The sequence below is a fragment of the Sturnira hondurensis genome, unplaced genomic scaffold, assembly GCF_014824575.4.
Source record: "Sturnira hondurensis isolate 20B ecotype Veracruz unplaced genomic scaffold, ASM1482457v3 Scaffold0020237, whole genome shotgun sequence".
NCBI classification, from domain to species: domain Eukaryota; kingdom Metazoa; phylum Chordata; class Mammalia; order Chiroptera; family Phyllostomidae; genus Sturnira; species Sturnira hondurensis.
In genome coordinates, this window is record NW_028092868.1 from 9,358,838 (window position 1) to 9,381,398 (window position 22,561).

The following is a 22,561-nucleotide window of genomic DNA, read 5'->3' on the forward strand; positions in this document are numbered from 1 at the left end:
GTCTGAACAAACAGAAATTCTGCCTCCGTGCTGAGCACTTAGATTTGCTTTGGGATATGTGTTTTGGATCTTAAGACCCCTCACACTTTTTAACAGTGAGCTTGCCTTTGAATGATAACCCAGCTGGGTGAACGTTTGGGTGACTTCCTATCAAGGACAGATGGGGTAAGGGGTAGAAGAGAAGGTTTCAGTCCCTTGGTCGAAGGTTGCACAGGCTGCTCCCATCTTCCCTGTGCCTGTGGACGGGAGCAGTGCCCCATGGTAGGATGGGACGGCTCTTGTCTGAAAGGGGCTGCCGTCTTTATCACCCGTCCTCTCTAAACCCTCCTTCTGGTTCCACGTCCTCATGACTGAGGTGATGTGGTCAGTGTTTTCCCGAGGAGACACTCACAGTCTGACTTATTAACAAACCTTATCTAGACCTGGGTTGATTTGGTTTATCTTTTATCATTGTGTTTGCAAATTCAATGCTATCCTCTTTTAAGAGACGCACTAATAACTTTTCTATGTTGATGTAACTTATTATACATTATTAATTTCTATTTAGTAGTCATTTCTAAGCTAAATCTTTTACTGTATTTATGGTACTGATTTAAAAAGTATTTTTAATACTAAACATATACCTTTAATGTAAAATATTTAAAATTAAACACACAAAATGATGCCATTAAAAAAATTAGAGCTTTATTTTGTTACCTACGAAACAAATGTAAGATTGCATATTGCTTTAAAAGCGAAGTAAATTTCTGAGCAGATAGAGATTAATATCTTGTATTAATATCATGTATTAATATCTTATCTTAACTCAGTGAGTCACATAACTGTGGTTGAATTTAATTTCCAAACCCACATTTTGTTTCCTTTGCCTCAGTGACAAAATTGCCACTGGGTCCTTTGACAAAACTTGTAAACTGTGGAGCGCAGAGACCGGGAAATGTTACCACACCTTTAGGGGTCATACAGCAGAAATAGTGAGTACATTTACTTATTAAACTTTCTGTGTTGCTGCTCTATTTTCCTTTCTTTTGTTTCAGTAGACTTCGTTTTTTAGAGGAGTTTTGGGTTCACAGCCAAACTGAGAGGAAGGTACAGCGGCTTCTCACCCACTCCCTGACCCCTCCCCGCCCACACCCCTACATGGCATGCACCATATTCACGTCCTTCCCTAGGGTGGCGCAGTTCTTACAAGTGGTGAGCCAACACTGACGCATCATTGCTCTTTCTTTCTTAGGATTCCATTCTGAAGGGTGTGGGTCTATCTTTATAATGAATTTCAAAATTCTATCTAGTGTTTTTTTATATATCTATTGTGTTTAGCGGTGTTGATATTATTTACAAACTACTCTAATTTTAATATGTTGCTGATACTTGCGTTGGCTCAGTACACATATAATATATGAGAACAATAGCCAAACTTGCTTTTCTTTTTCATTCATATTTCTTTAAAGGACCGGCTTGATGAGGGTTGATGAAGTTCTTACAATAACTTCTGAAATAACTTTCTGTATCAAGTAAAATATTTATGCTGATTGTTCTCCACATATCATTAGAACTCAAATTCACGTAAATAGTCGGACACTGTAAATAGCTTCTACTATTGGGAAGCCCTTGCCCTCGGCTAATTCTGTGACACGTCTTATAGCAGTTAGTGAGATAATTAGCACCCTGTGGAACACATTTGAGCAGTTAAAAATAAACAGCATGCTTATTTTAGGAGTAAAATGTATTTATAGTCATCCTTCAAATTGATGCTATATTCATCCAACAGGAGTTCATTCTGTATTTGAGATGCTCTGTTAGACAGGGAGGGTGTAGCAGTAGGAAATTGTGATTGACTCTTTAATGGCATTCAGCGTGCACGAAATATTTTCCTAAGCCCTTCCCATAATTCTGTATTAGCTTAGTCGTGCTTTGTAACAACCCTAAGAGAGAGGTACTTCGCCCGTGTACAGTTGAGGAGACTGACGCGTAGTGAGTTTAGTGCCTTTCCCACCGCCATAAGAAAGACATGGTCTTTATTACCATAGTGAGACCACATTTCCAAATTCCCTTGGAATTTTGGAAAGGTTATCTTTGCATATAGTTTCTAGGAGGACATTCATACTTTTCATGGCTAACGTCAATCCAATCCATACTTACTTAGCAGGGCCTGTGTGCTTGGGCTACCAAACCAGAATCAGACCTAGCTCTTGCCCTTCAGGGATTTTGAAATTTACTGGAGGGAGTAGACATGTCATAGGTGTCTAGAAGTTGGTGGCGAATTTGGTGAGAGCACAGAGGGGAGAAGTGAAGGTTGCTCGGCTAAGGGCGGTGTTCAGGAAAGACTTTTCAGAGGAGCGTGTTCCAGGCCTGGAGGAGCCGCCCAGGCATGGTGTGCCACGGTGCCATGTGCCTGAGCACTCACGTGGCTCCTTGTGGCAGAGCGGTGCCTGTCCAACTTCCCTGTGGTGACATGCACAGAGGATGCTCCTGCAGATTTGCTGTCCATGTCAGAGGTGACAGGCAAGGATTCCAGGGAGTCCAGCTGCCTGGATTAAGGGCATCAATGTGTTGGTATACTTAGAATCCATTCAAAGCCAGGTCACAGGGTGTGTGTGACTGAAGTGGCAGAGGCCATGTTGTAGATATACAAAGGGTCTCATGTGCTATTGTAGAGACTTTGGACTTGACCTGGCAGGTATTGCAGTATTGGTCTATTTTTCTGGCCGTATGAAGGAGAGATGGGAGGTAGGTAAGATCAGAAGTAGGGACCAGTGGGGGCCTTATTGCAGTCCAAGCAGAAATAGTGAAAGCTTGTCATGAGGCCGGTGAGGATAATGTGAGAGAGGATGGGGTATGAGGAGCACAATTAGGTTACCAGGTTGAGATGAGGCATGAAGGAAAGAATAGGAGTCCAGGATGTTTCTCTGATTTCAGGCTTGGATGACTAGTAGTACCATTTGCCGATTCTGTACAAAAAAGAGAAGAAACGGGTTTGCTTCCTATGACTCGAGTGTCCTAAGCAGATTGATACGAGCTGCCTGTGTGATACCCCAACATAGACATCCATTTAGCAGTGAGCTCTGTGGGGCTGAGCATCAAGGTCTGGGAGGGTGACACAGACATGCGTCAGTGGCATCTGGGTGCCAGTAGAAACCATTAAACAATCGAAACTTCTCAAGGGAAAAGTTAGAGTCTGGGGAGAAGATGGATGGAACCTTGGCAGGGTGGAGGAGAGAAACCGTTAAAAGAATGGAAGGAGAGAGAAGTCGGAGAAGGAAAGCAGAGCACTGTCAAAGCCGTGAAGGAGGAAAATACCGAGAACCCGGGGAGGTCCGGCGGAATGACCAGCCGCACCCTTTGCAGTGGACATTCAGCTGCAGTGGTTAAGTGGCGCTGAGGAGTGAAAAGTGGGAGAACACTGAGTGGTGGTAGACTGCTTTTGCAAGCAGCTTAGTTCAGATGGAAAAAAGGTCATTAAGGGGCACATAGAGTCGAGGATTTGTTTTCTGTGGAAGCAGCGCAGGCATATTTAGGCTGTTGGGAGGGGTCTAGTCTGGTTGATGGGCACATCTCCCCTAGGAGTGCAGGGAAGAAGGCAGTGCCTTGAATTAGGCAAAGGGATCCTCTGCATCTGAGACTGAAGAACAAGAAAGGGAGGCTCATTGAGGGAAGTTCCCCCCGATAGGTGAGTGTTCTCAGGGAAGTAGTAGGAGGCCAGGTTATCTGCTAAGGAGGAGGAGCACGGGAGTGTGGGCAGGAGTGGGGAACGGGAGGATGCAGTGCGCTAAAGACGTATTAGACGAAGCAGGGGATGGTACCAAGGACATGGATGAGGCCAGAAGGCGTGGATGAGCAACACCGGCGATCTGCTCCGCTGTTTTCTCAAGTTGCTTTTGCTGAGTGATGAGGTAGGGAGGGCAAATGAGTGGATAAAAAATTCCATCTTCGTATGAGTTTCTAGGAGTTCTGTGGATGGTGCAGTTGAAAGATAGAGACTAGGAGTGTTGAAGATGCTGGCAGAAGTGATGCTTGAAGGGGGTCAGTTTAATGGCAGTTGATGGACCCGAGGAAAGGAAGTGGCCTTAGGAGACAGAAGGTATTCTGGTTGGGGTAAGGGGTGTGATAAGGAAGAGTGACAGCTGAAGTTTTGAGAAACTGTAACTAGAGACTAGTGTGTTGGTAGTGAATCTTGTAGAGAAGTCGATGTCAAGGTTTGGGGTGTGGCCATGGAAGTGAGTATCCAAAGGAGTCCAGGATTGGAGTCTGCAGGTATTGGATAGATAGCCCTCACGCGAAGGTCACTGAGACTTGGAATTAAGACTGAGCAGATAGCCAAAGCCCTTGGTGAGTGAAGGGGCGCGATTGAAAGAACCGTGATGATAGCTACAAGGAAGGTGGGAGCGATGGGTTTTGTTCTCGTCCTTTGGTGGTCTGTAAGTGGTGAAGGGAGCCAGCGCCCTTGCAAAAGAGGAGATTGCTTCAGGATGCAACCTGTAGGTTGCAGACTGCTTGTAGTTGGCATTTTGCTGAGTATTTGTACAAAGAATTAGGCTGAATCTGCTAAGGTGATGCATCTTGGAGCTTTTCTATATAAAAATTAACAATTTAAAATGCTGTATTTCTAAAACCTTTTTCATTTTATGTAATCCAGGTGTGCTTATCATTCAATCCTCAAAGCACATTGGTGGCTACAGGAAGTATGGACACAATGGCCAAACTGTGGGACATTCAGAATGGAGAGGAAGTCGTCACATTAACTGTATGTTTACAATGTTAATGACTTGAAGAGTTTTCTATTTTTTTATCTGCCATTCCTTAGGAGAAGCCTATTATTTGTGTTCGCTTTGTCTGCCCAATATGACAAAATTAGCTCTCAGTTAGACCATGGTTTTTAGACGGGAGTGAGAGAGTTGTCCAGTAGGTCTGCTTGCTGTCCACAACCCTGTGTCTGGGTATGATGGGGAAGCCAGAGGAAGCCGTATTTATTTTGACTCACTTCAGCCTATGGTCCACACCTACAGCAGCTCAAAAACCTTCATCATCTCTCTGGCTTTTTAAAAGCAAAGTGGGTGGAGCCTGACACTTCTGGGAAGAGGCAGAACTGGGGAACCTTACCAGAAAATTCCTCAAGGGGATGACTGTTGGTTCTCTTCTCCCCTACCCTCCAGCTTCTGTATTAAACAACCTCTGAAATGACAAGGGACAAGTGGCGGGAGAGAAACAGGCCAAAGGGCACTGTCCCAGAGTGAATGCTGATGCTGTGTCTCCACTGGGGCCCCTGCCTGTCACCACCACGAGTCTAGCACTTTCCAATGACCTGCGACCCCCCACTCTTTTTTCCCTGCCCCATCCCAAACTACCCAACAAAAATAGAGCAGTTCTCTGTGGCAATAAGTAGGAACAGCTGGATAGGAAATCCAGTTTTCTTATCTTTTCAAATTATAAGTGAGTTAAACTCTTTTCTAGGAGTGCTTTTTCTAAGAAAGTTAAAAAATGACTAAAATGACTAAAAAATGGCAGAAACAAGAGAGAAAGAAAGTGTTTTTAACTAACACTAAAAGTTTTTCTTCCTTAACTCAGAGTGCCTAGTTTTTGTGTGTGTGTGCCCAGTGCTACTTAAAAAGTATCTTTCTGATCACTGTTCTCATCATTTCTGTGGGTTGCTCCCTCTTTACTGCTTCTTCCTCCAGAACATTCAAAAGGATGAGCCCTGCTTGGCACACCTGTGTCCTGCCAGAGATTAATTACATTGTGTGTGTGTGTGTGTGTGTGTGTGTGTGTTCAGAATTTTAATGTTTATCTACATTTCATTTCTGTTAGTTGGAAGAAACCAGAGATTTAATTTGTAAATGAACTTTTGTATTATTTTAAAAAGTCATGATGTGAATGCCCTAAAATAATGAGAAAAACAAAGGCTCTTCTCCAGGCAGAATCTGCTGTAGAGAGGAGCTTTGCTCGCTGTCTCAGCGTCTTTGGTTCTAGACCCCAATCAAGGGGAAGTCAGGCCAAAGGCCAGATATTTATTAATCAATTCATGTTAAATTGTCATAAGAATTTCTATTTTTAAGGTTATTAACTTGGCAAACTTTTTTCTTTTACTCATCACCTGTTATTGGCCCATAAAGCCTGCAGCCCTGTTTCCTGTCTCCCAGACATTGTGAAAGGAGCCTTCTGAATGCCCCAAACACGCCCTCTTCCTTTAAAACACAAACAAACAAATGGCCACATGGAGTTAAAATGAACTTGCTTTAAGTGTATGTCCATTTTGAATAAACCTATGAAATTGTGTAGACATCCCCCAAATCTAGGTTTAGAACATTTCCGTCACCCCAAAAAAGACACCTCATGCCCAGCTGCAGTCACACCCCATTCCTACCTCAGCCAACCACTCACCTTCTCCCCGATAGGTACAGCTTTGCCTTGTCTGGCATTTTCTTTTAGGCACTGATATTACGCATTTGCAGCACCTGCTTTCACTAAAAGTGTGCGTGACGATGTCCTCTCTTTTTTAGGGACATTCAGCTGAAATCATCTCCTTGTCCTTCAACACCGTGGGAGACAGAATCATCACAGGGTCTTTTGATCACACAGTCGTAGTGTGGGACACTGGAACTGGAAGGTATTCTGAATTTTTAAGAAGTTTTCAGCCTGGATCAGAGGGTTGAGAAGGCAAATCTTTGTTATTTATTAGTTTAGTCTTAAATGTATTAACTGTGCTCGGCACTCGATGGGACGTAGGACTAGGACACAATTAGTATTCCATTCTTTGATGATATTTCTGATCCACGAGAAAATATGTGATTTCTCAGAATTCTGAACAAAGAATGCCAATGAGGAACATGAAAGGGGAATGGTAGCAATAGCCTGGTTGTGTAGCTGTTATTTATCCCTTTTCCTAGTAATCAAATTTCACCGGCTTGTGATTATGGTAGGCATGGCTGTCATGAATAAATAAAATCATGGCTAATTTCCCAAATTTAATTTAGCTCGAGAACTTCAATTTCCTTCCTAATTATTTTTGGTTCTAGTTGCTAAGAAGTTAACCAAATTAGCCTATTTGTGCTGTTAAACTGCACCCTTGGACTTGTCTGCATTTGGATAGGAGGGGTTCTCATCAGGGGCACCGATCAGGATGGAGGCAACGGGAAATGGGAGGGCAGGAGGGGTCCTGCAGACACTGGGGGGCAGTTTCTGAGCTGCCTCGGGTCCACTCACCTGGTGTGAGGATGCTGCCAGAATTTCAGACTGCCCTTATTTGTTTATCTGCGCCTTCCTGAAGTGTCGTCTGAAGTAATGTTATCTTTGATTATTTAAAATTTAAGTATATTTTTGTTGAAATGAAAGTTGTAGTCAACTCCTTTTGAGCTACCGTAAAGCCATCTTTGTTTAGTCATGAAAGCCATTATTTTGTGAAAACCAGAATTGAGACTCCTCCATGCATGGGTTTGCCATCACGGACTGTGCGCACACGCTGACGTAAGGCATCTCTGAGTCATTTCCACTTCGCAGGAAGGTGCACACCTTAATCGGGCATTGCGCTGAGATCAGCAGTGCCGTGTTCAACTGGGACTGCTCGATGATACTGACCGGCTCTATGGACAAAACCTGCATGGTGAGCTCGAATAACGGATCTGCTTCGTCATTCTCGCATGTGTGCTGGTCACTGTGTCAGACGCTCATTGCAGCATTAACAGCTTTGAAGACACTGTAAACTTAAGATGTTAACTTATAAATAGTATTTGGTAATTTTTACGTTTTAAGTTTCGGTTGCCTCAAGTTTAAAGGAACTATGATGTAGTAAAACAATTTTAATGGACTTAAATGTATTAAGAGATGTTATTTTAACAAGGCACATTATTTCTGTTTACTGTCCCTCTATTCCTTTGTTAAACATAGATGGGGGTGAAGCTCAAGAAGACTCAACACAGTGTCTCCCTGTGTTTATGTAAATTTTTTTATTGTTGTTCAATTACAGTTGTCCCCATTTTTACTTCATTACTCTCCACTGCCCTACCCACACCCCCTCTCCCACACTCTGTCCTCCCCGCCTGTTGAACTTGTCCATGGTCCAGGGGTCCTTTATCCTCGTTCCTTGACTTGACCCCTCTTTCCCCCGTTATCACCCTCCCCCTCCCTTCTCATCCCTGCCTTTAAGTTTCTGCTACCAAGAACTTATACTCTGCAAGTATCACTTAATTACATATCCAATGTATTATAATCTTGACAAACTTTTCATTTTCTCACATTTTAGTTTTAGATCAACCTCCTTGTTGTGAAAAGAGTGCATTTCCACTCCAGTCAGTGAAGTATACACTTTGAGATTTTCCCCCTAATGTAGTGTCAGATTTGCACCACCCATTCTAAATGTCTTTCTTTGGTCTCGTCTGTGACCAGAGTGTGCCTTGTCAGCCGCTTAGCTGGGGCCTCTTACCAAAAGTCAAGGTAAAATGAACAGAATGTGTGAACACGATACATAGGATTTTGGCAGTGTTTAACCAGCCCTAAAAATGTCATAAACACGACTTCTGGCCATCTTTGCATTTCAACAAGAAGTCATGGTCTTCTTCTGCTTTTTCATAATTACAGCTGTGGGATGCTACAAATGGGAAGTGCCTGGCAACACTAACAGGCCACGATGATGAAATTCTAGACTGCTGTTTTGATTACACTGGGAAGCTTATTGCAACTGCTTCAGCCGATGGTAGGACACCTGTTCATACATCTAACTTGTGGGAGGATTCATGCCTTGTTTGAAAAATATGTGTGATTCTACACTATAGGTCATCCTCCTGAGGACCAGATAGGATAGAAACTGTATCTGCCTCATCTCTGTATGTATGTTACTTCACTGTGTCTGTATCACATTCTTGGTAACCACATGCGATGTTATTCAAGGTCTGCCTCACCTCCTTGACAGCTGCAAATGATTTAATACTAGGTCTGCATCACCTCCTTGATGGCAATATACAATGGTATGTTCTGGGTCATCCCCCGATGTTCATGCATCGTGCTGCACAATGTCAACCTCATCAACTCGGCCACTGCCCATAGTCCTATTATAATAAATTTGCATTTTGTCCTTTATAACCACATGTGCTGCTCCACTATGCCTAACAAATCTTTGTGATGAGTATATATGATGCTCTGCTATACCTCCTGTTCTTGATGACTACTTCTGATTCTATGCTGCGTCTGTGCCACCTTATCGATAACCACAGGCTGGTGTTACACTCTGTGCCTCAATTCAAAAAGACCGTGTATAATGCTGCGATACCGCTGCATCATGTCCCTGTTGACCATGTAGGCCATTATATTATTCTGCTAGTGATTCATTTTAATTACCCAGTTTCTACTTCTTCATTGTCTCTCTTTTAAAATTACATTTGTTTACTAGGATTTTCAAAGGCAATTCTTTGATCATATAGATATGTTTTTATATCCTGGAAATATAATTCCTCTGAATCTGAACAGTTTTATTTTTATTGTAATGTATTCCATTATCATTAGTCCCCTTTTACCCCTCTACCCCTCTACCCCCACCCCCACAAACAGCACACTGTTGTCCGTGTCTATGAGTCTGTTTTGCTTGATCCTTCCACTCCCTAACCACCTGCCTTAGCTGACATCGGACTCTCTATCAGCCTCTCTCTGTTTTGCTTGTTAGTGCAGTTTGTTTGTTCGATTCTACACGTGAGTGAAATCATATGGTATTGGTGTTCTCTGACTGGCTTATTTCAGTTAGGATGATGTTCTCCCTGTCCATCTATACTATTGCAAATGGTAAAATCGCCTTCTTTTTTTAACATAACTGAGTGACATTCCATTGTGTGAATGTCCCATAGTTGTTTTTATCCACTCGTCTACTGATGGGCTGTTTCCGTATCTTGGCTGTTGTAAATAACGCTGCAATGAATATAGGAGTGCGTGTGTTCTTTCAAATTAGTGTTTTGGGTTTCTTCAGATATAATTCTATAAGTGGGATTACTGGGTCAAAAGGCAGATCCATTTTGAATTTGCGGGGTATCTCCATATTTGCACTGTTGGTGGGAATGCAGATTGGTGTAGCCACTGTGAAAAGCAGTGGACAATTATTATCTTAAAGTAACCACTTATTTTTCATTTTCTCACAGATTTTTTGCTTTTAAAGTCATCTCTTAACTGTATAATTAATCTGCTCTTTTCATTTTAAATATCATTCTCATTTATAGAAAAACTCTGTTCAATAAATGTATATATGGGGTATTTACTTTGTGCCAGGAATTGTTTTAGGAACAGGGTCATATCAGTGAACAAAAGAGACAGAAATGCCTGTTCTCACTGACAGGGAAGCGATGACCAATGCCATACTTTTGTTTTATGTGAAATGCTAGATTATACAGAATGGAAGGAGTTGGTCAGTGCCGAGGGCGGGTGGGTGGTGGTGGTGGGAAACGGGCAGGACATGAAAGAATGGACAAGAATAAAATACAAGTTCAATTCTTCTAGGTTTGTTTTTCTTTGATCTGCCAGTTTTCCTAGCAGTGATTCTATTCTTTTCTTGTGTGATAGATATTACTTTAAAAAAGTCTTTTCTCTTTTGGTGTGTTTTGTAAACCTGCTCTCATTCTGTGCCTCCTGAGAAGTATTGCTGTTTTACACCAACCTTTTTTATTTATGTCTGGTCTTTGCTCTTGATTTCTTTCTTAAAATTGAATGTATCAACGTAGTGAGTTATCTCTTCAACTGCATCTCTTTCGCTTTATTACCTGTATCTCCCTCACTGGAATTACTCTGAAAGCTTAATTTTTTGTCTTACTCATATTTCTATCTTTTATATATTTTTATATATAGTTCTATATTTTAAAAAATTACAGTTTCAAGGCTATCTTATTTCTGTATTTTCTGAAGATTAAAAATGCCTTTGTGTTACTTTAGAGCATTGCTCTATGCAGAATAGTCCCTTTTGTGTTATTAACAAACCCTTAAAACAGGTTGGTCACTTGCTTTTAAGGCTTTTGAAATGTCCCACTAATTGACAAGTTTTATATTTTTTATTATATTCAATCTAAAATAGTAATTTTTATCATTTTGTCCACTTCCTCCTGAGTTGACATTGTCAGAAAGGTAAGTTATGATTTAAGATGTTTTGCTTTTCTCTGAAAGAAAATTAAGCCACCAAAACACCCTATCCTTGCTAATTTTACCTGTGTATAATGCTGTGATTTGCAGTAAGAAAGTATCCTTCACCCGGCCTGACAGATTTTACCTTTTTTTCTGGTAACAATTGCATTACTGCTGTTTTTCTCTTCTGTGCTTATTTAACTCTTCCATTCTTCACTTCTAAAGAAACATACTTTTCCTTCTATTTATCCATCCATCCATCTGTCCATCTACCCACTCACACTACATCTATTTATTGAGTGGCACGTCTGAGCTCTGTGGATACAACAGGGAAACAGGGACAGACCGTTGTCTTAGCTCTTTCTGTTGAAAAGGGCTTCCTCATACCCATTCTTTGTTCATTGAGTGGTGGCCACCGTTCCTTCTCAGGGCCGCTTGTGCCTTCTTGTAACCTTAGACTCCTATTTGGTGTATGATTTCTATTTGGCTAAGCTTTCTGTCTGTTGCATCCTCAACCTACCAAGACTTGTTTTCATTCCCTCTTTTTCCCTTTAAAATCCTTGTTTTTCATTCTGAATTGGTGTCTCTTTGCCTTTCCTACCTTGGAACCCATTATTTCTTGCAATAAGCTCTTACCCAAGTGGGACCAGCTTGTGTTTACAGAATCAAGTGGCTGGCTCTCCTTGTGGTCAAGAAGGCAAACCTAACAGAGAGCTGTGTGCCAGAGGGATGGATATGTAGATAATTTAAGGCATGTGGTTCAAAGTTCTGTATTTCAGATGAATTTATTTATATAAATATCTCCACTCCTCTCAAAAAGGAACAGCAAGAATTTTCAGTGCAACCACAAGAAAATGCATTAGTAAGTTGGAAGGTCATGAAGGTGAGATTTCAAAGGTGAGTTTCTTTCTTGTTTGGAGCCATTTGTTTCCTTTCAAAAAAACAAATAGCATGTTTAGTGTAAGTAGGTGTATTGATTGCCAAGCTACCAAAGTTTATCCAATTATCTCATTCTTTCTAGAAATCAATTTCCAAAAGACTTTTTTTTAAGTGTGTCCTCAAACTCAGTATAATAAATGATTTCTACAACTTTTAATAAACAGTGTTCCCCTCAGCCATTAGTAAAGGAATTAGTTAGCAAAAAGTACTCAATAAGCTACTTAAGAAGCTTACTGAATGCTTGTCCTGATTGTAGTGGACACACAACTTTATATTGTGCAAAGAAAACGTCATGTAGAAGTATTGAGCATTCTGTAAACTAGATGCAATTGAGGAAGTATTTCACGGAAATATTTGAAATGACCTGTTTGTAATCTCCAAGACTGCAGCTTTGAGTTGTGTGTAAAATCCTCCCAAAAGCTTGTTCACAGAGCAGGTCCATCCAGCTGGTGATCTGAGGCTTAGATGTATCCTCAGAAAATTTTAGGGGAGGCTGGGACTTGGTGACTTTCACCTCCCAGCTCAGCCCAATTCCTTGATCTCATGCCCAAGGTCAGATTTGCTTCTTCCTTCTCAAACAGAGGCTGATGGTATCAAGTCTCTGAAGGCTCTGCCTGGAGCCCAACCCCACCCCCCTGCCATGCTCTCTCCCCTCCTGGACCCACACCTGCTGCAGGTGGCCACTGCCAGCCCAGCAGACCTGGTCTCCAAGGAAGTGCAGAGCCCATTCCCTTCATAGGCTGGGAGGCCTTAGGGACTGGCAAGAGAGGGGATGGGGCAAGTGTGAACATGGGCAACAGGCTGAGGAGAGAGCTTGGGTCATATTTCTGAGTGTCCGACTTGATAGCGATTGACATATCTGGCGTGTCACACTCAACAATTGCTTATCTATTTTTGTGTATGTGTGAATAAAGAGTTCTAAGATTCTGTCTTACTGCATTTTATGCTTAAGTGATATATTGCCTCTTTAATTGCCACCCAGTAATAACATTTCTTTGGAGCACCAAAGTGAGAGTTCACATTCATTCATTCATTTATTCACTTATTCTTTTTGAGAGTTTCTACTGTGCTAGGGATTGCTCTTAGCATTGGTGACACAATGCTGAAAAAAAAACCACACCACTCTACCTTCATCGAACCTTCGGTTGTAGAGGAGGTGGCAGAAATCTTGTCTTCCGGTGATTTAGAGAGGGTTGTAAGCATGGTACCCAAAGGAATAGGCAGTTTTCTTTGACTGCTCAGACATTATTAAACAATGCCTGACACCCAGGAGACACTCAAAACATGTTTATGAGAAGTGCTGCACTTTGAGCAGCGATAGACAGAAAGCCCTCGCTCATGGGCCTTGACCTTCCCTTATTCTGTGGCGCAGATTGTGTGCTTTTGACGACCGGAAGCGGGGTTGCAGAGGCAGCATCAGCTGTGGGTGTATAGAAGCCTGGCTTGGCTTCTCAGCCTCTTTGTTGGCACGAAGAAAGCAGTCATGGGCCTTCGGAAAGAGTAGATAGGACATGTTCAAACGATTAGGGTGCTTTGGTCTTTGTCCTTGGGATTATGAGTGGGTAAGCAGTAACATTTTTGCTGTCTAGGTTTTAATTTGCGTGTATTAGTCCCTGAAATATCTTTCCCATCATGAAGGAACTGTTCTGTGTAAGAATGAATAACAGACTGGGAAGGTGACAGGTGCTTCGTGATGTCCTTTTTTTGTTGATTAAACATGTGTTGGGAATCGTCATGCAAATCTGTCTGCCTTTCTCATTTGCAGATTTCTTTCAACCCCCAAGGGAACCGTCTTCTAACGGGCAGCTCGGACAAAACAGCAAGAATCTGGGACGCTCACACTGGCCAGTGCCTCCAGGTGCTCGAGGGGCACACTGATGAGATCTTCTCATGTGCTTTCAACTATAAAGGCAACATAATCATTACAGGTGGGGGAAATAAACACCACAGGCTTGGCTTTCATTTCCAAGTGGTACGTAGGGGTCCTAAGCTGAATACAAAAGGAGTTCACCTCCCATCCCTACCTCTCTCCCAGGGGCCCTGGCTCATGTACATCTAGGGGTGCTCTATATCCATTATTTAATTTTAGCTGCATCACAGAACCACAGGAGTGAGCCCTGCCCCTGGCTGTAAGGCTTTGTGATTTTAAATTTTAGTCGCTCTACACAAAGTCAGAATTTGGTCGCCTGCCTTGCTGGTTACTGCATTTCCCCAGGTCCTGTCCATGAGATGGTTAATATTCAGTTGATGTCATTAGGTGTTAGTAGCTGAAACAATTCGAGACCCTGGGTTCTTCACAGTTGGATTTTAGCTCATTAAAGATTTATTCTTTGAGTTTTGTTTTTTCCTCACTACTTTCCAAGCATAAGTTGTTGTCCCCTGCTAACAAACAAATATTTGGAGAAGAAAACACATTTTGAGTAATTTTTAACCATTCACAATTTATTGGGAATTAATCGTATTAACATTTTGTAAGAGCTGAATTGAGAATAGATTAATTTAGACTGAGGAAAGGAGAGAACAATGACGAGAAGACGGTATAGTGTGAGTGCGGTGCCCCTGGGGGAGACTTGGCAGTGGCGGGTGTCACAGCAGTGTGGGGCAGGGACACCCTAAGAAGTCACCAGGACCCTGCATGCCTAACTCAGTGACTCCCGATGTGCTGAGTAAATTTCAAAACTGCTTAACTATCTAATAAGCTTCATATCCCAGTGCATGTCTGGCTTTGTATATTGGCTGCTTCGTAGTCTCCAACTTCAGGAATGCTGTAAATAACCCCCCCTTTTGCCTTAAAATACCTCCCCCTTTCTTCTCAATTCTGGATAAATTCTAAAATTACAGATTGCTCTCTTTGGGTCTATAATTTTGAGGGGTTACTGAAATGTAGCTATTCCTAAGAGAGTACCATTAGAAGCCATATATTTTATTGTGAACAGCATGTCAGATCCATTCCCAGGAAAAGGGAAGAGCGGGGGCTGTGATTAAAGGCCCAGGATGCCCTGCAGGGGACAGCCGCCGAGGAGGGAAGAAGGCGGCCTGGCTGGGTTGGCAGAGGACCAGCCTTCCCCAGCCCACGTGCTTCTGGGAGGCGGGTCTGCAGTGCCTCGCCCCTCAGCCACTTTTCACGAAGTCCCTGGAGAGCTCGGGGGAGGAACCCCCTTTTTCTGTGCCTTGTTTCAGTGCTGGAACTCTGGTTCCTGAGCTCTTTGAAAGGCATTTTTACTTATTTAGTGTATCCCGAGGCACCGAGGTGCTAAGTACTGGCCCACCGGGCAACAGGCCGGGGGTGACATGCTCATCTTGCCAACAGCAGAGAGAGCCATCTCTTTGTTTGCACTGATCTGCTCTTTCTCTGGTCGGCCCGGTGTCTGCCGCACACGTTGTACAGGACTGCCTAAGGGGAGGTGTAGAGTCACCAACTGGAAGGGACTTGGCCAGCATGGGCATTGCATTTTTAAAGTGTAAGGCGCTTTTGGTGGAATGTGCAGTTTTCACAGGATTTCCTAATCCATGGAGCCCTCACTTCTTATGTTGGTGATATGCACCTGGCTTCTGGATGGACTGCCATTTCCATGGAGGGAATGTGAGAGGGGGCTCTTGGCAGAGGGGAGGGGTGCTTTGGAAGGGAGTGTGTCATAGTAGTGGGGAGAGTAGGAAGGATGCCAGTTGTACATTTTAACTGATGGTGAGAAACATCTATGGACATTTGGGTATGCTCTAAAGTAAAATGCATTATCTTCTCATGCGCGAACACCAGAACCTGGAGATGTTCATGTTCGCTGTATTTCTACCTGGTAGTGATGCTTGAGGGGAGGGCAGAGCGAATAGTAGAGAAGGATGACTGACGTGGCTGGGATCCCAGGTCCTCTGTAATTTTAACCTACTATGGACCTCGCTGGTGTGAGTAGGATGTGAACTTGTACATTTTAGGACTGACAGAATCACGAGAGGGAGGAAAAGAGAGAAAGAGAGAGAGAGAGAGAGAGAGGAAGGAAGGAAGGAAAGAAGGAAGGAGGGAAGGAAGGAAGGAAGGAAAAAAGAAATAAAAAAAAAGGGGGAAAGGATTCTCACTCCCCAGATGCCTGATCTGAGTGTCTCAGGAGCTTGGTAGGTAGGTGGGCACACTTAGCACATTGAAAATCAACAGTGACCCAGAAAATGTCAACTTGTAAAAAGAGAGAGTGAAGTGAATGAAAAAGAAAAAATAACTTTGTGAAATTTGTCTTAATAGGGAGCAAGGATAACACCTGTAGGATATGGCGTTGACTGAAGAGAACCAGTCGATGAACACACTTGCTCGCAGTGGGAACAGGAGCCGGAGCTTCCCAGATGTCACACATGCTGTGTTGATATTTCCCGTGTTCTCTTTTTCCATGAGTCAACTGTTTATACACTGTCCTTAGCTTCACAGATATGACTATTAAAACTGAAGAAGTTGTATCATTTCTTGGTATCATTTGCTAGAGATGATGACAGGAAACAGCCTACTGTTTGGAAAATGTCACTAGTAATTTCAATTTTGTTTTATTTTTGATAGCATCATGACATTGATAAATGAAACCCAGAGTACTTTAACAATGTGTCTCCTAGATTGTACTTTGGAGTAGAGTAGAATTCAACAATTTATTTAGATTGTTGAATAAAGATTTCGGAGAAATTCTTTGTGAATTGTACGTATTTATAACACATTTTAAGGGGAAGAGTTATGTTAAATATGTGATTAGAAGTTTTATTATTTAGTTGGTTATTATATTTCTTTTCAGCTAAAAATGAGAAAGGAAACTGGAATACAAGGTTAACCTTTCTTCTTTCACATTCAAGAATATATTTCCTCCACCCCTCCAAAAAAGTTGAGGACCTACGCTATAAAATTAGGGCAGCATGTAGAGAAAATAAAGTGAATCTCTAGAATATATACCAAATATACTCTGGATTCATAGTGGGCTGAAAAAAGTATAGACAGGTTTACTTATAAGGGAAAGTTAAACAGGATAAACATTCAGACTCCTGAATTATGAAATCTAGATGGGAAACAATTGCTGTACTAGGGAAAATAATAAAAAACCAATGTGACTGCAGCTGAAACATGAAGAGTGTTTTATAAAAGGCTGTTTTATGTAAAAGTGCCACATATTACAAGTTAATGTTTATATACATATTGCAAATTAAGTTGAAGGAAAAAACACAAGGTAAAACCCGTGATGCCTGAATCTAGAGCAAGAGAATCTTATAGAATTACTTTTTAATACTAAAAATAGTAATTGTAGTTTATTGTGCACCAAATGTTGCCCAACTGCATAGTAGGTAGTCTCATTTGGCGCCCCCAGCAACTGTTCCAAAGCAGGTTATCCTGATTTTAAAGTGAGGAAGGTGAGTCACAGCAAAGATAAATCGGGCATCCAGATATTAGGAGACTGAACTCCATCCAAAACAGTGTGTTCTTAAGTGAATGAGGTTTAGTTATGTCAGGAGAGTATCAGATCTATCAGTAGGAAGGTTTGGGGGAAGAATCACCTTTCTGATCATCTGTGTATGTCTAACCTTCAAGAAGAAGAAAAATAAAACTGATGGAAAAATAAAACTTAAAAATAAAACAAAATAAAATTTTGGAGATGGAGAAGACAAGGAGAGCTTGGGTTCGAGTACACGGGACCAAAGTTCAGCTACTTGTTTTAAAGCTCTAAAGAAGCAGCAGATGCGGACTCTTCCTCTAACTTTTGGATGACTTTGGGGAAAGTGGTGATACCATTTGGTTTCATCACTCCGAATGGTCGGCTAATTATGGTGATGGAGATCACTTATGTCTTCAGGCCAATTTAGGTATAGGAAGCCCCAGCCAGAAAAAGACTTGTTCCTCTAACTTTAATGTATTGCAGAATTCTAAGTACAATACTTACGAAGGTTTCCAGATATCACAACCTACTTAAGTGTACTTAAATAAGTGTTTAAATACCTAAAAGCATAAGAATAGCTATGATACACTGTTCCGTGTTGGTTCTCAGCCTATGGATAGTGATGCTATTGGCCAGGAGGCACTCACTTGGGCCTATTACTGCTGTGGCCACCCCCACAGCATGTCCCCACCTGGAGCCAATGTCATGGCTGGCCTGGCCCTTGTAGTTCTTATTACAATTGCAAAAGGCACCTCAGCAGCAACCATCAGGAAGAGAAAGAGAGGGCGTGCAGACTTGGGCATCTGCCTTTGTTACATGCAAGGGTGGGGTGCCTGGGGTTTCCTGGGAAGTAGTGCACAGGCAGGAAAAAGCGCTGTTCCCCAGGCAGTCAGTTCTCCAGGTTGCCCCAAAGGGAAACTTCGTGGGTGGGCGAGGCCTGGCTTCCTACCTAGTTGTCTAGCTAGTAGCTGGGTCACACGGCTGGCAGTGTTTGCTCAAGATGGATGTCTTTGAAACGGATGCCCCAGCAATCCAGAGCTTAATGTCATGTACTTACACTGCAATAAAAAAGCTTATTGTCAGGCACTTACACTCATATGCCTATTTTACTTCCACCTGAAGTACTGCAGAGTTTAATGGTGTGGGCGGGCTCTGCAATCAGATTGACTGGATGTACGCATTATATATTCTGTTTTCAAACTCTTAACTGTTGGCAAGTTACCTTTGCACTGTCTCAGTTTTCTCACCTGGAGAGTGGTAATAATAATAGTTCTTGTTTTGAGAGTTCTTTCTGGCACATCACAAGCATGCTAGCAAATGCTTGTTATTATTCCTATGCTCAATAGTTAGCAGTCATCTTTTAAAAATTGTGTGTCATATATAGACAAAAACTTCAGGAAGGAGCACAGTGTTATTTACTCATAAATCATAGTTGAAATACAACTCACTTCATTTATTATAGTTATCTTAGGAAGAATTGTAAATTGAATTCTTATAAATTAAGTTAATATTTAAGAGCCCTGGAAAATTTTTTTAAAGGTTCTCTGTTGAACAGAGGAGCTGAGATGTAAGGTCATCACTACAGGAGATTATGGTCTAAGCCATCTCCATGTATTTTGATTTCATGTAGGATTTATGAAAGTAGATCAATTGTTATAAAAATAAGATATCTTTTTTAACAACTCATATCTAAAACTATGGTAGCTCATGATTATGCTTAATTTAAAGACAAAATCAATGCATCCTGAACTAAACAATGTTTTTATACCTGTAAATCTTATATTACATTTAAAAACATATCAGTAATCTTCTAATTGAAATTACAAGTAAATTTATTATCTTATGTTTTTTTCCACTGCTGCTGTTACTCTAAAAATAATTTATCTTTTTGGATCTTCAAAGGGATGAAATTTGAAGTTAAAAACAAAGCAATTGAGATGTTTAAAGACAGTTCTCAAACACAAGGCGATGTAAACTGAGTCAAAATATCTACAATCATTTTAGCTTTCTTACCAAGATTGTTTTATGTTTTTGTTTCATTCAACTTTTAAATGTGATCTTGGTTAGGATGTTCTGGGTGGCGAGTCACAAAGGACAGCTAGAAAAGGACCGTCCCGAAGTCGCGCACTCAGAGGCAGGACGAAACAAGCCCCTGGAGCTTGGGCGCCTTCTTTCTGCCGCTGTCGCTGGCCTCGGTCCTGTGTCTCCTTCCCAGTTGCAAGATGATGGGCACAGTCTTCTCCGTGCAAGTAGCTTGACTTCTCTTCTAATCTCATCGAGTCCAGAAGAGAACATCTTGCTGCCCCTCCCACGACCGGCTGCCCATCATTGTAGCAGTTCCAGTCCTGCTTACAAGGGAATCATCTATCGCTTTCTGCCTTTATTTCCTCTACCCGCTGAATCATAAACATTTGCTTCATTAAGAAACAAATTGTAGCCAGTCAATCTTATTGTGATTTTAATTTATAATTCCATTACTCCCCTTCCACACTAAAATCCTAATCTCCTAGTTAATTTCCTTACTTTCTTTGCCCTATCAGATTATTTTTTTCTGAAATATGGAGAAAAATATCTCCAAATGTTTACACATTTTACAGTTTATAAAGTTTGTATAAATTAGTTTATTTATTAAAAGAAATAAAATAGGAATTATTACAGCCCTAATTTAGAGGTGATAAAACAGGCTTGGGAAAAGGAGAGTGGCATGCCCTGGCTGTGACTGGAGGGTTGCCAGTTCAATTCCATCAGGGCACACGCCGGGGTTATGGGCTCAGTCCTTGGTTGGGGTGTGTGCAGGCGGCAGCCACTGGGTTTTTTTTCTTTCACATCGATGTTTCTTTTTCTCTGCCTTGCCATCTCCCTTGAATGAGGATAAAATAAACCTTAAAAAAATGGAGAGTGGCTTGCTCAAGACCATTTGGCCAATAGGTGGCCAGACATGAACTCAAACCTAGAAAGGCTGTGTCCCACAAATGGCCCAGTGAGACTATTAAATAGCGATGTGCTGCATATGGGTTTTCCCACGTGGCTGTGGACTGACATATATGGCTCTTTTATTTTTTTTGCCCGAATTTATTTTTAATCTCTTGATAAATAAGCTTAAAAAAAATAAACGTTACAAAGTGTGGTGTTTTTTTCCCAGTTAATAAGAGTTTGAGTTTGGACCTTTATTTTGCATATAATTTTTTTGTAATTGAGTCCCAGTTACAAATAGCCTGATAATTCTAAATTCACTCTTATGCCAGCAATGATATTGTAACAGATTAGAAATATTTCTTCTAAACATTATAAAAACTAAATTAAAAATATCTTTTAGAAATATAAAGGTACAAATGATTAGATTCTTTATTAAAAATTTTATTTATTTTTTCTTTTAGAAAGAGGGGAAGGGAAGAAGAAAGAGAGGGAGAGAAATATCAATGTGTGGTTGCCTCTCATACGCCCAACCCCCCCACCCGAGACTTGACCCACAACCCAAACATGTGCCCTGACTGAGAGTGAAACCAGTGACCCTTTGGTTCGAAGGCCCACCCTCAGTCCCCTGAGGTACACCAGCCAGGGCCAAATGCTTGTATTCTTATTGTTCACACTTACACAGTGAAAAGGCAGGTGTAATAATTACCTAGGAGCTCCTTTTGGTACTAGAAAGGCAGGCGTGAGATCGAAAAACAAAGCTGCTCATTCTCAACTGGAAATTTTTCTACCCTGTAACAATAGCCACAGTAAGATAACACTGGGCTCCGCTCATCATCACTATGGAATTCATTCCACAAATGGAGGTGTTAGAATCACTCTTTCCAAGACAAACACTCCTGCTAAGACAGTGGAAAAAAGACAAAGTCATATGTGTATAAAACAGGGCTTCCCGTATATTAAAATGTGTATTTGTTTAATTGCTTAGTAAAGTGGTCTAATCTTAACATCTTTATATAAAACAAAGAATCTAAAAAAAAAAGGCTTTAGAAAATGTAAAGCAAAAGAGATCACAAGAACCAGTCAAAATACTCATCACATTAAGTAAATTGAGTTAATTTTGCTTGATGAAATTGATGCTGTGTTAGATTAATATGATTAATGAATTAACACTATATGGCTTTTCACCTCTGATTTATATAACTGAGTTTATTTTTTAAATATATTTTATTGATTATTCTATTTCAATTGTCCCATTTCCCCCCTTTATTCTCCTCCACCCTGCACACCCCCACCCATCCTCATCCCCTTCTCTTCTTTGTTCATGTCCATGGGTCATACATATAAGTTCTTTGGCTTCTACATTTCCCATACTATTCTTACCCTCCCCTGTCTATTTACTACTTACCATTTATGATATTTATTCCCTGTATATTTTCTCTCATTCCACCCTCTCCCCTTCCCTACTGATAACCCTCCATGTAATCTCCATTTCTGTGATTCTGTTCCTGTTCTAGTTGTTTGCTTAGTTCATTTTTTCTTTTTAGGTTCCATTGTTAATAGTTGTGAGTTTGTTGTCCTTTTACTGTTTATATTTTTTATCTTTTTTTCTTAGATAAGTCCCTTTAACATTTCATATAATAAGGGCTTGGTGATGATGAACTCCTATAACTTGACCTTATCTGGGAAGCACCTTATTTGCCCTTCCATTCTAAATGATAGCTTTGCTGGAAAGAGTAATCTTGGATGTAGGTCCTTGCCTTTCATGACTTGGAATACTTCTTTGCAGCCCCTTCTTTCCTGTAAGATTTCTTTTGAGAAATTAGATGATAGTTTTATGGAAACTCCTTGGTAGGTAACTATCTCCTTTTCTCTCGCTGCTTTCAAGATTCTCTCCTTCTCTTTAATCTTGGGTAACGTAATTATGATGTGCCTTGGTGTGTGCTTCCTTGGGTCCAACCTCTTTGGGACTCTCTGAGCTTCTTGGACTTCCTGGAAGTCTATTTCTTTTGCCAGACTGGGGAAGTTCTCCTTTATTATTTGTTCCAATAAGTTTTCAATTTCTTGTTCTTCCTTTTCTCCTTCTGGCACTCCTATGATTAGGATGTTGGAACGTTTAAAGTTGTCCTGGAGATATATAAACCTCTCCTCATTTTTTTGAATTCTTGTATCTTCAGTCTGTCCTGGTTGAAAGTTTCTTTCTTCCTTCTGGTCCAACCACTGATTTGAGTCTT

General features: G+C 41.2%; 1 protein-coding gene across 1 annotated transcript in view; it reads left to right on the forward strand.

Annotated features, from left to right (window-relative positions):
- Positions 1 to 16,542, forward strand: part of DAW1 (dynein assembly factor with WD repeats 1) — a 35,792-nt gene extending 19,250 nt beyond the window's left edge. Inside the window, exons 6-13 of the mRNA XM_037029321.1 lie at positions 872 to 971; positions 4,634 to 4,741; positions 6,495 to 6,601; positions 7,492 to 7,594; positions 8,569 to 8,683; positions 11,903 to 11,979; positions 13,787 to 13,949; positions 16,253 to 16,542. Of these exons, the coding sequence (XP_036885216.1) occupies positions 872 to 971; positions 4,634 to 4,741; positions 6,495 to 6,601; positions 7,492 to 7,594; positions 8,569 to 8,683; positions 11,903 to 11,979; positions 13,787 to 13,949; positions 16,253 to 16,287 (808 nt within the window). The 3' untranslated portion in view covers positions 16,288 to 16,542. The remainder of the gene's footprint in view (positions 1 to 871; positions 972 to 4,633; positions 4,742 to 6,494; positions 6,602 to 7,491; positions 7,595 to 8,568; positions 8,684 to 11,902; positions 11,980 to 13,786; positions 13,950 to 16,252) is intronic.
- Positions 16,543 to 22,561: the final 6,019 nt, after the last annotated feature.